The sequence below is a fragment of the Sceloporus undulatus genome, chromosome 5 (assembly GCF_019175285.1).
Source record: "Sceloporus undulatus isolate JIND9_A2432 ecotype Alabama chromosome 5, SceUnd_v1.1, whole genome shotgun sequence".
Lineage (NCBI taxonomy): Eukaryota > Metazoa > Chordata > Lepidosauria > Squamata > Phrynosomatidae > Sceloporus > Sceloporus undulatus.
Genome location: NC_056526.1, coordinates 191,823,540 through 191,839,246, shown reverse-complemented (window position 1 = coordinate 191,839,246; position 15,707 = coordinate 191,823,540). Strand labels below are relative to the sequence as shown.

At 45.8% G+C, this 15,707-nt stretch overlaps 1 protein-coding gene across 8 annotated transcripts in view; it reads right to left on the bottom strand.

Annotated features, from left to right (window-relative positions):
* DYSF (dysferlin) overlaps nucleotides 1-12,367 on the bottom strand; it is a 161,675-nt gene extending 149,308 nt beyond the window's left edge. For 5 of the 8 annotated variants that reach the window (XM_042470111.1, XM_042470117.1, XM_042470114.1 and 2 more), the window contains exon 1: nucleotides 5,696-5,813. In XM_042470111.1, the coding sequence (XP_042326045.1) occupies nucleotides 5,696-5,792 (97 nt within the window). In that variant the 5' untranslated portion in view covers nucleotides 5,793-5,813. Of the gene's footprint in view, nucleotides 1-5,695; nucleotides 5,814-12,201 lie in introns of those variants that run through there. The other 3 variants (XM_042470112.1, XM_042470116.1, XM_042470119.1) reach the window with 1 other exon arrangement.
* Nucleotides 12,368-15,707: the final 3,340 nt, after the last annotated feature.

The window sequence follows — 15,707 nt, the reverse complement described above, 5'->3', positions numbered from 1 at the left end:
GTACTACCATCTTTCCTAAGTGAGAGCCAGTGTGGTGTAGTGGTTAGAGCACTGGACTATGACTCTGCAAACCAGGGTTTGAATCCCACCTCGGCCACGGAAGCCCACTGAGTCACCCAGCCTCAGAGGATGGCCATGGCAAACCCCTTCTGAAGAAACCTGCCAAGGAAACCCCATCACAGGTTCGCCTTAGAGTCGTCATAAGATGGAGCTACAGCAGTTAAAGCAGTGTCAAACTGCATCATTTCTGCAATGTAGCTGCATCCTGGTCCAAGTTGGCCAAAGGCTGAAATATATGGCTATTGTCATGCCCTGCTTCCAGAAGATACTGAAACAGGAGAAAGTTCCAGAGCCACATGTCTCAGAGACGGACTAGAAGGCAGTACATCTCCATTCCCTCCTTTGCAAAGCCTGGTGCACATGCTAAACCTCCCAAATAATTCTCAGCAGTAAAGCTAAGCATGCGAGTGACGTTGGGTCATTTTACATGCCAGACTTAAAGGTCTTTATGATCAGGGTGGAGCCGTTCCCTCTTTAGATGGCTAGATATCACCCTTCCAAATGAACCACACCAGCTTGGACTCATTTGGGACTCTGCCTGTTCCATCTGCAGAGAAGGACCCCAAGATCTCGGCCCAAGAGCCCTGCCCTAATGGACAAACTTGCTTTTGTTGTTGGTTGCTGTGCACCTTCAAGTCGTGTCTGACTTACGGCGACCTTAAGGTGCTGGTTTATCGCGGGGTTTTCTTGGCAAGTTTCCTCATAGAGGTTGCACCATTGCCATCCTCTGAGGCTGAGAGACTGCGACTTGCCCAAGATCACCCAATTGATTTCTATGGCTGAGCCTGGATTCAAACCCAGTATCCTGGTCCAAAGCTGAAACCACTACACTATGATGACACTCTCTAAACTTGCTAACGGAGTGCTTTAGTTGTGGATTCCTGGATGGTTGACATAAAAATGAAATGAGTAAATAAAAAGGTCAGAAAATCTGGATTATATGACCCTATAGCCCCCTCCAAGTAGGGCTTCCCTTATTACATGTCATACATTTGAGGGAAGGAAAGCTTTTCATTTTATATGCACTGAACAAGATGCCCCCCATCCCATATTTTGGAATATGGGCCTTTCATAAAGACAGAAAGGTATATACATCATGTAATTTGGGAATGCGGACTGATATGTTGATTTTATGGAGAAATGTTTTAAAACCCAGAATCGGCTTTTGGGATATTTGCATATACAGAGGGAGATGTCTTGGAGATGGGACTCAAGTCTGAAGAAGAAATGCATTTGTTTGTGTTAATTTCATTTAAGACAAGCTTTCATGGATATAAACCCGAATCTTCTGATGCTGTACAGGACATCAGTCATGTGGAAAGGATGTCATTTTCTTTTCTATCTACATAAAGTCTAGATCCTCATGTCCCAGCCAGAATGCAAAAGGAAACTACGCAGAAGGAGTAGATGCAGAATTTGGAAATGGTGCCATGCTGGCTGAGGGTTCTGGGAATTGTAGTCTGGAAAAGTAACTTTTCTGACCTCTGGCACAATTACCAAAAGTAACTTGATCAGTAAAAGCTGGGCCGGAACAGACAGGCCAAAATAAAGCTGCTTGGGGTCACTTTGGAGGTATACTGCACTTCAGTCCTTAGGATTGGAGCTTGGCTTTGGCACGACTTCCGGCCTCTTAGGACACATACATCATTTAAACAGCATACCTCCAAAGTGACCCAAAGCGGCCTTATTTTGGCCTATCTGTTTGGGCAAAACAACCTGTCGGATGGCATTCGCATCATCTCTGAGTGAACCTTTTTGCCTCTCTTGGGGACCATTTGGTGAACGTCAGGATGAGCGCGGAAAAGCGTATCACGCCACAAAAAATGTTATTTTTAAGTAATGAGAACAATAGCCAGGGATGATGCACATCCCAGATTTCCAGCCCATCGACTGCTCAAAGAAACTATACGGAGAACATAAAAAAGACCTTTTTGGAATCCCTCTTCCTGAAAAAACAAAGAGTTCCACTTTCGGAGAAACGAAATGCAAAAGCAACGTTTGCTTCTTGAAAAACAGAGATGCCATGCTTTAGCCATTTCTAAATGCACTGTTCTTAAGGTCTGAGGCTTGTAGAATGAACTGAGCAAAGTGCAGGAATCGCAGCAAAGCCATCTCTCTTACAAGAAAATGGGACACAGTTTGGAGCTCTTGGACTTAGGCTGCATCTGCACTGCAAAATTAATCCAGTTTGACACTGCTTTAACTGCTGTGGCTCAATGCTATGAAATGCTGGAGATTGTGAAACATTTAGCCTTCTCTGTCTGGTTTTCTTTTTGGTCCGGCTGCCATCCCAGGTTCCCTTGGGAAGGAGGCCATGAGAGAGAGCCCACTACTCTGTGGCTGCTGCCAACCCCTGGAAGTCCCTGACACAGGAGCCTTGGTTGGCGCCTCTTTGCTCTCCTTTCTCCTGCAGACAAAAACTTCTCTTTTCCCTGCAGGCTTTGAATATACAATTGTTGTGTGCCTTCGAGTCATTTATGGCTTCTGGCAACCCTATCCTGGGGGTTTTCTTGGTTCAGAGGTTTGCCATTGCCTTCCCTTGAGGCTGAGAGAGAGTGACTTTGCCCAAGGATCTCCCAATGGGTTTACTATGGCTGAGTTATGGCAGCCCTAAGGCAACCCTATCCTGGGGTTTTCTTGGCAAGAGTTGTTCAGAGGAGGTTTTGCCATTGCCTTCCTCTGAGGCTGAGAGAGTGTGATAAGAGTGTGATAAGTGTTGGCTTTTGTATGCTTTTAATTGTTTTATAAGGGCCAAGGTGGCATAGTGGTTTGAGTCTTGGAGTACAGTTCTGGAGACCTGGGTTCGATTCCCTTCTCAGCCATGGAAAGCCATTGGGAGACCTTGGGCGAGTCACACTCTCTCAGCCTCAAAGAAAGGCAATGGCAAACCTCCTCTGCACAAATCTTGCCAAGAAAACCCTACGATCAGTTTACCATAAGATGGAAACAATCTGAAGGCACACGACAACAAACAACAATTCTTAACTTAGTTTGGTTTTCGTGGTTTTTGTATTTCTTAACTTGTTATACTGATGCAATGTTTTAATTCTGTTTTTAAAGTTGTGCTGCTTTTAAGCAGTTTTTGTGAACCCCTTGGGTCCAGTTTAGGAGAAAGGAGGCATAGAAACATGTACATATATATATATATTCCACCTTGAGTCCCTATATTGGGAGAATATAGGCGAAGACATTTTTATTTCAACAGGCCTTTTAAGATCTTGCAGGCTTGGTTTTATGGGGGATGAAGAGGGTTGGTTTTAGATTGTTATTTTTAACTTTGTATGTTTTAAATTTTATATTTGTAATTTTTTTAAAAAAATCTATTTTAATTGTATGATTTTAATGTGTTTTATATCTGTTGTTAGCCGCCTTGGGTCCCACTTTGGGAGAAAGGCAGGTTAAAAATAAATAAATATAATAATAATAATAATAATAATAATATAAAAACAATTAAAATAAAGAGTTGGCCATCTGCATCTGCAGCTTTGACTTCTGAGGATTTGATTATTTGTGGGTTTGATTCATACGTTCTCTCTAGGAATCTCTAGGTCCTCCGGTGCAACTCTGCCAGATGTTGACCATAGAGTTGTGCTGGAGAACCCAGATGTTCATAGAGAAAGGACCTCTCTAGGCATTTGTAGGTCCTCCATCATGACTCTATGATCAACTCCTGGCAGATGTTGGCCATAGAGTTGCACTGGAGGACCTGGAAATTCCTAGAGAGATGTTCTCTTAGGTAAAAAGAATAGTGTTTTTGTTTGTTTGTTTGTTTGTATTTTTGGGTTTTACACATTCATGAGGGTCCTTTGCCCCTAGCCCCAGTCAATGTATAGGGACCACTGTAAATAAACTGTAGCATAACTATCTGCCAGCAGAGTTACATTATGAAGCCCCTGTACTGAATACCAAGACAACAACACAAGGTACTGCAATGGCCATTTCTCATGGCTGACAACCCAATGTGCAATGCACAATACACAGACATGGGACGCAGAGGCAATGCACATTCACACACTGCTCTGTGCACTTTAATGCACCACCATATGCACAGTAACAACCCTAGATGCGCAACTCTTCTTAAGATGCTGCCAGCTCAATACAACCGCTGCAGATTCTCCAAAAGCATCGCTGCACACATGCGCACAGAGCAACTTAATACATAAACATTAAAATAAATAAACTTTCTTATTATAGCCCGTCTTTCTGCTGCAGCAGTCGAGGCGGCTTACAAGACTAGAATATGCTGGAATAATACAGACTTTCCATACATAAATAACCTCTGAGTATGTCCCTAGGGCTGCATCCACACCACAGACACAATCCGGTTTGGCATTGCTCTAACTGCCATGGCTCAAGGCATGTGGGACATTTCGTTTTGTGGGACATTTAGCCTTCTCTGTCAGAGCCCTGATGCCCCAATAAGCTGCAAAATCCAGGCTTCCATAGCATTGAGCCGTGGCACTTAGAGTGGGATCAACCTGATGGTAAAATGGTGGAAGCCATTGCCTCGGAGGGTGGTGGGGTCTCCTTCCTCTTTGGAGGTTTTTAAAGAGAAGCTGGATGGACATCCATCCAGGATGCTTTGATTGAGAGTTCCTGCACGGCAGAATGAGGTTGGACTGGGTGGCTCTTGGGGTCCCTTCCAATACCAGGATACTAGGATCCTATGAAATGGCATTAATTTTGCAGTGCAGATGAGACCATAGAAACAGAATTGGGGCAACAGAGAGAGAGAGAGAGAGAGAGAGCTTTTCTAGTGAAGTGGGTCCTTAGGTTCACAGAATCCTAGGGTTGCAAGAGACCCCAAGAAGGGCCATCCATGCAGGAACTCACAGTCAAAGCAACCTTGAGAGATGGTGGCCACAGCTTCTGCTGCCATGCTCCGAGGGAAGGTATTCCGCGGCTGCACAGCTCTTCCTGCCAGGAAGGGCCTCCGAAGATTCCGGTGGACTCTCTTTCAGACACCCAGGGAACCCAAGGCAGCCTCTTTGCCTTAAAGATGTACAGATGGCACCAGAACTTGCTGGCTTTGTCTCCTACTAGTTTGTCCCCAAATGAGGCTCAAAGCAGGTTGCAATCAGAGAATCCTAGAGTTGGAAGGGATTGTGAGATTGTAAGCCTGAGGGCAGGGAACCCTCCAATTAAAGAGATTCTATGTACAGCGCTTTATAAATCAAGGTTAATAATAATAATAATAATAATAATAATAATAATAATAATAATAATAATACTGTAATAAGGTTCCTCCTAATGTTGAGGCGGACTCTCTTTTCCTGGACTTTGCATCCATTGCCGGCTCCCTCCTGAATATGGCCTCCCTTGAAAGACTTCAACAGGGCTATCACCCCTGCTTCACCTTCTCTCCTCCAGGCTAAAGATCCCCAGCATCTGCCTAAGCCTCTCCTGATGGGGCTTCGTGGTTTCCAGAGTCCTCCTCCAAAGAAGGAGGCTCCATGGCTGCAGTGTCCTCCGCTGCCCTCCAGCTCTTCGCAAGTTCTTCCTAACTCCTAGAAGGGGTGGAAGGGGCCCCCAGGGGCCATCCATCCTGCCCTGGAGGGGGACCCAGCCAAGCCCTCCCTAGCCCTGCTCCAGCCTCTCTGGGCCCCTCTGCCTGGGGGCTCTTGGCTCTTCTTACCCCGGAACGTGATGCTGGCCACCGGGTCGCTCCTCTTCTCGCCCTTCTCGGCGCCTCCGGGGAGGCTGCAGCCCCGCAGGAGCAGGCACCGGAGCATGGCCCCTCCGCTGCCGCCCTCCAAGCCCGACTGGGGCCGAGCAGGAGGATATTGACAAGCCCAGCCCAGCCCTGCTGGCCCCAGCGCCGCCCTCCAGCGCCATCATCACAGCACCAGCGCTTCAGCATCTTCAGCAGCAGCCGCCGCCGCCGCGCAGTGACGCCGTTATCCCGCCAGGGGGCGCGCGCGCCTGGCCCCAGGAGGATGCTCCCAAAGGACCAGACGCCGGACAACTTGGGCCTTTCCCTTTCCACTACAGGACGCAACGCCCGTTGGGGGGGTGGTGGTGGTTGTTGTTCATGGAATCCTAAAGTTGGAAGAGACCCCAGGAGCCACCCAGTCCAAGCCCCTTCCTCTGCCATGCAGGAACTCTCCGTCAAAGCATCCCCATTGACAGATGGCCAACCAGCCTCTGCTTAAAGACCTCCAAAGAAGGAGACTCCACCAAGATCTCCAAAGAAGGAGTGTGTTCCTCTGTCGAACAGCCCTTACTCTCAGAAAGTCCCTCCGAAAATTGAGCTGGAATCTCTTTTCCTGGAGCTGGCATCCATTGCTCCATTGGGTCCTGTTCTCTGGAGCAGCAGAAAACAAGCTTGCTCCATCCTCAGCATGGCATCCCTTCATATACTTAAAGAGGGCATCCTTCTCTTCTCCAGGCTAAACATCCCCAGCTCCCTCAGTCTCTCCTCAGAAGGCTTCATGGTTTCTAGGCCCTTTACCATTTTGGTGGCCCTTCTTTGGACATGCTCCAAGTTGTCAACATCTTTCTCGAATTGTGGTGCCCAGAACTGGACACAGGATTATTCCAGGTGAGGACTGACCAAAGCAGAACAGAGTGGCACTATTACCGTGATCTAGACACTATATTATTATTATTATTATTATTATTATTATTATTATTATTATTAGCCCACCCTTCTCCTAAAACTGGGACTCAGGGTGGCTTTCAACATTAAAAAAATGGTACAGTTGAAAGCATACAAAAATGATACATTAAAACAGAATCAAATTACTGCAATAATTAAAACAAATGGCATGTTAAAATATCTCTCAGCCTCAGAGGATGGCAACTGCAAACCCGCCTCTGAAGAAATGAGCCCTAGGGCCCCCCCTAAGTCCAAAATGACTTGAAGGCAGACAACAACAACTACTACTACTACTACTACTACTAAAAATGCACTCCTAAGCCCTTTGAAATGCACTGAGTTTGCTCTGCACACTGCAGAATTAATGCAGTTTGGCACCACTTTAACTACCATGAATCCTAAGGAAACCCAGGATCCCACAGGATGGAGTCACAGAAGTTAAAGTGGCATCAAACTGTTTTATCCCTGGTTCTAGTGCTGCATTTTTCAGCCTAGCGGGGCCATAAATTGTGGCCTCTAGATGCACAAATGGTAGGAAGGTTCTTAATTTTAACTGCTCCACGGCTAAAACCGGTGAGACAAGCTGGAAATGACCCTCTTTGTTTGAGTTTCCGTCATCCACAAAAGAAACCTTAGAGATTAGACAAGTGGAAAATTCAGGTGTATTCCAAGTCCTGTCCAAAAAATCTCCGGCATCCTCCTCTTCCAGGACATGTCCTACGTTTCAACCTTATGTCCAGGAGGAATTTCAAAATGTCCTCCATTTTGAGCATGGCTAAGAAGCATGTGCGATGGAGCTATGGGTGTTAAAGCAGTATCAAACTGTATCAGTTCTGCAGTGCAGATGCAGCCTCACTGAACTACAAATTCCAGGATTCCATTGGACGGAGCTGTGATGGTTAAAGTGGTGTCAAACTGTATTAATTCTGCAGCCGCGAAGGTTTCTTATTCGCAGGGTCACCACAAATCAAAACCGAACTGACACAAATGAACAACAAAAATGTGCAAATGCATGGCTGGAATCCTGTGGTTTAATCCCAATTAGAGGAGACTCATTGGATCCATTGCTGACAAATGGGTCAAGGCAAAGGTCAGTCCCATTGAGTCAGTGACTATAATACAATCAGGACTAACAAAAGGATTTAGACGGTGCAGCCAGCCCTCCCTATTTGCAGCTTTCACTTTGGCAGTTTGATTATTTGCAGATTTGATTAATTTCTTCTCTCTAGGAATCTCTAGCTCCTCCGGCGCGACTCTATGAACAACCTCTGCTGGAAGTTGACCATAGAGTCATGCTGGAAGATGTAGATATTCCCAGAGAGAACATGTCTCTAGGCATTTGTAGGTCTTTCAAAGCAATTCTATGGCCAATGTCCAGCTGAAGCTGACCACAGACTTGTGCTGGAGGACCTAGAGATTTCTAGAAAAGTGTTCTCTCAGGTTAAAAAACATGTGTTTTTTTAATTGCATTTTTTCTAGTTTCACAAGGGTCCTGTCACCTTAACCTCAAAGAATGCAGATGGCTCACTGTAGTCCCACAGTGGTTGCGCTACACACACGGCTTTGCGCTGAATGCTGGCAAATCTGCCCATGTGTCTGCCCCAGAGAAATGCAGAAAGTGGTACAAAACAATCGGGGGTAAAGGCAACCACTGAAGATGGTCCCACTCTGGAAAGCATGGAGGTCTTTAAACAGAGGCTGGGTGGCCATCTGTCAATGGGGATGCTTTGATGGAGAGCTCTTGCATGGCAGAAGGGGGTTGGACTGGATGGCCCTTTAGGGTCTCTTCCAACTCTAGGATTCTAGGATTCTATCAGACAGTCCTACCCTGATGATCTTGACAGCTAGTTCTATGAATGGCAAAAGCCGTCCCACCCATCGCCCGCAACAGGTGCCAAGGCTGGCAGCCAAGATGGAGGCTGGCGACAAGGGAGGGGGCTATAAATAGAGCGTGGGAGTCGGAGAGGTTGGGTTTCTCAGCTGCCTCTTCCCTGCGTCATCCATGCCTCAAGAAGCCAAAGCACCCATGCAGCTGCAGCGCAGGGAGAGCCCTGTTTGCTGAGAATCGCTCTGGGATGGGTGGGCAGTCATTCCGGAAAGGAGTTGGGAATCATAGATTCATAGTTTTAGAAGAGACTACAAAGGCCATCCAGTCCAACCCCCTTCTGCCATGCAGGAACTCTCTATCAAAGCCTCCCCATTGACAGATGGCCATCCAGCCTCTGCTTAAAGACCTCCAAGGAAGGAGACTCCATCAATCTCCAAGGCAGAATATTCCACTATCAAACAGCTTTTACTGTCAGGAAATTCCTCCTAATGTTTAAGTGGAATCTCTTTTCCTGCAGCTTGCATCCATTATTCTGATGCCCTATTCTCTGGAGCAGCAGAAAACAAGCTTGCTCCCTCCTCAATATGACATCCCTTCAAATACTTAAACAGGGTTGTCATATAACCTCTTAACCGCCACTTTTCCAAGCTAAACATACCCAGCTCCCTAAGGCGTTCCTCATAGGGCATGGTTGGAAAAGGTGCTTGCAGACAGAGGCCTTGCTATAGGACTTCATGCTGAGATCAGGGTGTTATGGGTACATACTAAGAACCACGGGGTTGGAAAGGGACTCAGGGGTCATCCAGTCCTGCCCTCTGCAAATGCAAGGAATCCACAGGTCAAGCCCTCCTGAGAGGTGGCCATCCAACCTCTGTGAAGTTGAAAGCTTTCATGGCTGGCATCCATAGTGTTTGTGGGTTTTTTGGATTATGTGGCTGTGTTCTGGAAGAGTTTATTCCTGACGTTTCACCTGCATCTGTGGCTGGCATCTTTAGACAATGCTGGCATGGAAGGGAGTGGGGTATATATAGGTCAGGAATAAACTCTTCCAGAATATGGCCAGATAGCCCCCCCAAAAAATCACAATAAAATAAAATACAATCCAACCTTTGTTTAAAGACCTCCAAAGATGGAGAGTCCACCACCTTTTGAAGCAGCCTATTCCATTAGCAAACAGCTCTTAGCATCAAGACATGCTTTCTAAAGTGTTTAAATCATCCCTTCCTTAGTGCTTTGCTTGTTCTGATAAATAGGAGCCTAGTGTCCAGGACAAGAGAGGTCATAGTGCCATTCTATTCTGCTTTTTGTCAGGCCTCACCTGGAAAAATACTGTGTTCATTTCTGGGCAACACAATTCAAAAAGGATGTTGAGAAACTGGACTGAGTCCAAAGGAGGGCCACCAAAATGGTGAAGGGTCTGGAAACCTTGACGCCCCATGAGGAATGATTTAGGGAATTGCTGGGGATGTTTAGTCTGAAGGAGAGAAGATTAAGAGTGACGTGATAACCCTGTTTAAATAAGTGAAAGGGATGTCATATTGAGGATGAAGCAAACTTGTTTTCTGCTGTTCCAGAGAGTAAAACATGGAGCAATGGATGCAAGCTCCAGGAAAAGAGATTCCACCAGAATCTCTTTCTCTGAAGATGCCAGATGCCACAGATGCTGCTGGCGAAACGCCAGGAAGAAGCTCTTCTAGAACATGGCCATATAGCCCGAAAAACCCACAAAAAACTATGGATGCTGGCCATGAAAGCCTTGAATTCCACCAAAACATTAGGAAGAACTTCCTGGCAGAGGAAGACCCTGCTGCCTCGGAGGATAGTGGAGTCTCCTTCTCTGGAGCTGTTTTTAAAGAAAGGCTGTATGGCCAACTGTCACAGGGAACGCTTGGACTGTGTCTTCCTGCATGGCAGAAAGGGTTGCATGGCCCCTTGGGTCCCTTCCAACTCTAACATGTTATGACTTTATGAATCTATGAATCCAAAGATATAGCTGTGTTAGTCTGCAGAATCGGTATGTAGAGAGATCTTGTAGCACCTTTGAGACTCATTGAAAGAAAGAAGTTGGCAACATAAGCTTTTGTAAACTTAAGTCTACATCCTCAGATGCATTTGGTGGAGCGGAAAGCCAGGGAAACCAGAGAAAGCTCTGCTTCCCACCCTCATCTGCTCTTCTCACCTTCAGGCTGCAGCCTCCACTGCCTTTGTCCACCAATGGCTGACCATGGCTAAAACTGGACTTGCCAATTCATTTCCATGCACAATGGATTTTGAGTTTGGACTGACATTCTCACGCACTAATGGCATAGATAGGTCTGTCCCTGGATTTCCACTCCACCAAATGCATCCGAGAAAGTAGACTCAGGTCATGCTGCCAACTTCTTTCTTTCAGTTAGTCTCAAAATTGCTACAAGATCTCTCTACCTATAATAATAATAATAATAATAATAATAATAATAATAATAATTATTATTATTATTATTATTATTATTATTCCTTTGCGGAGGAAAAACAAGTCTTAGTGTCATTTTTGAAATGGTGGGGTTTGTCTGATGTTCACCAGTGTAGGTGGGTCCAGCAAATAGGGTCACAGAGTGAAAACCAGAGAGGATTTCTGGCCCTTTAATGCAAAGATATAGCTGTGCTAGTCGCTAGAGTCAGTATATCAGTATGATTTTGCCACTTTACAGAAGGGGCACCATTTTACTGTGCCATTGTGTTTAATGGAACTTGAACATCCACAGATTTTGGTATCCAAGGAGGGTCCTGGAACCAATCCCTGGTGGATACCAAGGGCCCACTGTAATACTATTCTGACTACTACTACTACTGATTCATTGTATATAATATGACTTGAGCGTCCATGGATTTTAGATCCGGGGGGGGGCCTGGAGCCAAACCCCAGCAAATCAAGGACACCACTGTAAATGATGATGATTCACTGTATATAATGGGACTTTGAGCATCTGGATTTTGGTATCCATGGGGGGGGGGGTCCTAGAACCAAATCCCAGTGGCTACAAGAGCCAGAGTTAATAATAATAATAATAGTAGTAGTAGTAGTAGTAGTAGTAATACTTCACTGAATTTAATAGGACTTGAGAATCAGTGGGTTTTGTTACCCACGGGGGCCCTGGAAGCAAACCCCAGCAGATATCAAGGGCCCACTGTAATAATAACTATTATTATTATTATTATTCACTGTATATAATGGGACTTGAACATCCATGGATTTTGGTATCCATGGGCCCACTGTAATGTTGATGAGGATGATGATGATATTAATTCATTGTATATAATGGGACTTGAGCACCCATGGATTTTGGTAAACAAATAAACAAAGCCCTGCTTTATTGCTCATCCTCACCTTTTCCCCCTCTACAAACATAAATATGGGGATGTCTCTAATGTCGAGAGTGGCGTAGTGGTTTCAATGTTGGACTAGGACTCTAGAGCCCAGGGTTCAAATCCTGGCTCAGCCATGAAACCCACTGGGACACCCCCCAGTGGGCATGTCACATTCTCTCAGCCTCAGGGGAAGGCAATGGCAAACCTCCTCTGAACAAATCTTTCCAAGAACACCCAATGACAGGGTCATCATAAGTCAGAGGTTACTTATGGGCACACAGCACACACCCCAGTGTCCCCTGTGTCTGGGACCCCTTTCCTCCTTGGGTCCCTGACTTGCAGACTCATTCCCCTGCCTCCTCCTTACCTTCAAAGACCACTGAGCAATAAGCATCGCTGATATCCGTGTCTGGGGTCTGGACATTCTGCGCATGGAGGATGAAAACCCTCAACATTGTGGGTCCGGAGTCTGCCCCTTGGCCTTCCTTTGGCCAGGGCCTCTCCAAGAGGAGGCTCTTTGCAGCTCAGGCCGGTCTCCCTTCTGCTCCAGAGCCAGCAGAGCAGGGTTTGGCAGCCTGACAGGCCCACAATGACACTCCTTAAAGGGAAAACATCCCCTGGAATGGAAGAAGGGCTTCTGCAGATACAAAGAAGAGCAGGAGAAGGCTGTGTTGACATTAAGCTTCCTTGGAAGCATAGAACTGGAAGAGATCCCAAGGGCCAGCCAGCTCAGGCCTCTTCTGCCATGCAGGAACTCACAGTCTAAGCCACCTTTGTGCCAAATGGCCATCCAGCCTCTGTTTAAAGACCTCCAAAGAAGGAAACTCCAAGGCAGCATCTTCCACAGTTGAATGGCTCTTCCCATCCAGAAATGCATCCTAATGTTTGGGTTGGAATCTCTTTACCTGTAGTTTGCATCCTTTGCTCCATTTTGCCCTATTATCTGGGGCAGCAGAAAAGAAGCTTGCTTCATTTCCTGCCATGGCTTCCTTTCCAATATTTTAAAGATGGCTACTGCATCACCTCTCGCTCTTCTGTTCTCCAGTTCAAAGACATAGCCATGTTGGTCTGTAGAATCAGTACATACAGAGAGCTTGTGTCACCCTTGAGACTCACTAAAAGAAAGTAGTTGGCAGCATTTAGTTTTGTGAGACATTTAGCCTTCTCTGTCAGGGAGAGATCTGGTGCCACAAGAAACTGCAAATGCCAGAAATCCATTGCATTGAGCCACGGCAATTAAAGTGGTGTCAAGATGGACTGTTTCTGCAGTGCAGATGCACCTTTGCTGCAAGAGTCCTTTGCGTATGGATTTTCCAGACTAACACAGCTTTGTTTTTGACTTACAGCTTTTAGGGTTTGTTGCCAGATTTTTCCAATGATTGTCACCATGTTATCCAATAATATCATTCTTCTGGAGGTAGTTTGGAGCAGTTCCTTGGGTCTGTCCTCTGCCCTTTAAAACCACAGCATCACTTCACCAAACCATGCCATAGGCATGGTTTGGTGAAGTGATGCTGTGGTTTTAAAGGGCAGATTATCTCCTCCTCCCTTTCCTTTTTTTAAATTATAGTTTTGGTGCAATACAGACCAAGTCTTCCTTATCCAGAATTCCAAAATCTGAAATATTCCCCAAATTATCATGTTTTGGTGGGTGGCTGAGAGAGCGAGACCTTTGCCTTCTGGTGGGTCAAGGCACAGGACCATGTTTGTGCACAAAATTATTTTAACATATCACATAAAATGACCTATGTGTTTTAAGATGTACGTGAAACATAAATAAATGTTGCCTCCAAGGCACCTGATTATCTATCTATATGCAAATGAGTGTATTCCAAACTCTGAAATCCAAAATACTTCTGGATCAAACCTGCCAACAGCTGCAAAATATCTGACCTCTCGGAAGACAGGTTCCATCTAGGCCCACTTTCCAAGGAGGGTATTTTTAGTCTCCGGAGGCCTTTGCAATGGATCCAAGCTGCAGGAAAAGAGATTTCCACGTCAACATCCTGACGCCAAGAACTGTTCAATGAAGGAATGGACTGACTCAGACCATGGTGGAGTCTCCTTCTTTGGAGGTTTTTAAACAGAGACTGGATAGTCATCTGTCGGGATGCTTTGATTGTGTCTTCATAGTAAAATGTGGGCCAGACATATAACTGTTAGGTGGATTTGGAATTGGTTGAACAGCTGAACCCAAAGAGTGCTCAGCAATGGCTCCTCGTCTTCATCCTGGAGAGAAGTGACCAGTGGGGTGTCCATAGGAAAGGTGACACCTGGCTTACGGAGACTTATACATGTGAAAGGGATCTAGGAGTCCAAGTAGACCACAATTTGAACATGAGTCAACAGTGCAATGCAGCAGCAAAAATGGCCAATGCAATTGTAGGCTGCATCAACAGAAGTATAGTGTCTAGATCAAGAGAAGTAATAGGGCCACTCTATTCCACTTTGGTCAAGCATCTCCTGGAATAAATCTGGGTCCAGTTCTGGGCTCCACAATTCAAAAAAGATGTGGAGAAACTGGAGCCATGTGTCCAAAGGAGGGCAACTAAAATGGTGAAGGGTCTGGAAACCATGAAGCCCTATGAGGAGAGACGTAGGGAGCTGGGTATGTTTAGCCTGGAGAAGAGGTCAAGAGGTGATATGATAGCCCTGTTTAAATATTGAAGGGATGTCATATAGAGGAGGGAGCAAGCTTGTTTTCTGCTGCTCCTGAGACTAGGACCCAATGGAGTAATGTATGCAAGCTCCAGGAAAAGAGATTCCAGCTCAATATTAGGAGGAACCTCCTGAGAGTAAGGGCTGTTCGACAGAAGAATACGCTGCTGCCTGGAGATTATCGTAGAGCCTCCTTGGAGGCTGTCTTTAAACAGAGGCTGGATGGCCATCTGTCAATGGGGAGGCCTTGATGGAGAGTTCAAGCATGGCAGAAAGAAGGGGGTTGGATTGGATCAGGGCCCTTCTTGGGGTCTCTTCCAACTCTAGGATTCTGTGATTCTAAGGGGGGAAAAGAAAGAGAAACTGGTACAAAAAGCAGCTGAGAAAGTGGGAAGTTAGGAGGTTTTAAGAGAAAACACAGCAAAGCATGAACACACATTAAGCTACTATTTAACATAATGGTTTATTATTATAAAATTCATTAATAAGGAAGGTTCAGGGATAACTGCTGTGAGAAAGCTAGCAATGAGAGACAGTCCAAACCTTTAACAATTACACTAATAAAAATACAATACAAAAATAACAATAACAATAAAGGTCAGCGCAATACAGTAATCATTTAAAAAATAATAATAACAAAGTAGACCCTTTTTGGGCCCTCTGCTTCTGCTAGCCTTGGCCTTCTGGGCTCAGCACCAGGGAACTGGTTCCTCCCATTCTCTGCAGATGGCCAGCGAAAGATGGAACGAAGGAAGGATGGAAGAAAGGAAAGGAAAGGACACTTGCCCCTGGGACTGGAGCTGCCTCCTGGGCAGAGAGGAAGATGGCAGCAGTAGAACCATGCCAGTCTCAGGCAACAGAAGGGCAGAGTCCCATCTGACTCCCATTGGACTGGATTGGGAGCCCTCTGGCTTTCAAGAGGAGGGAGGGAGGGAGGGAGGAAAAGGGGAAGGGGAAGGGGGAAGGAGAAGAAGGGAGGAAAGGAAGGAAGGGAAAGGGGGAGGGAAGGAAAGAAAAAGTGAAGGAAGGAAGAAAGGAACAGAGGAAAGGAAGGAAGGAAAGAAGGAAGGAAGGAAAAGCTTTCTATTCTATTCAGGCATTTTGCATTGGATCCTGTCCTCTGGGATTAGATACTCCTCCTAGTTTGGTGTCATCGCAATTTTACAAGTAAGGCTTCTAGTCCTTGAGATGTCGCATCCTCAGGGACAGCATAGC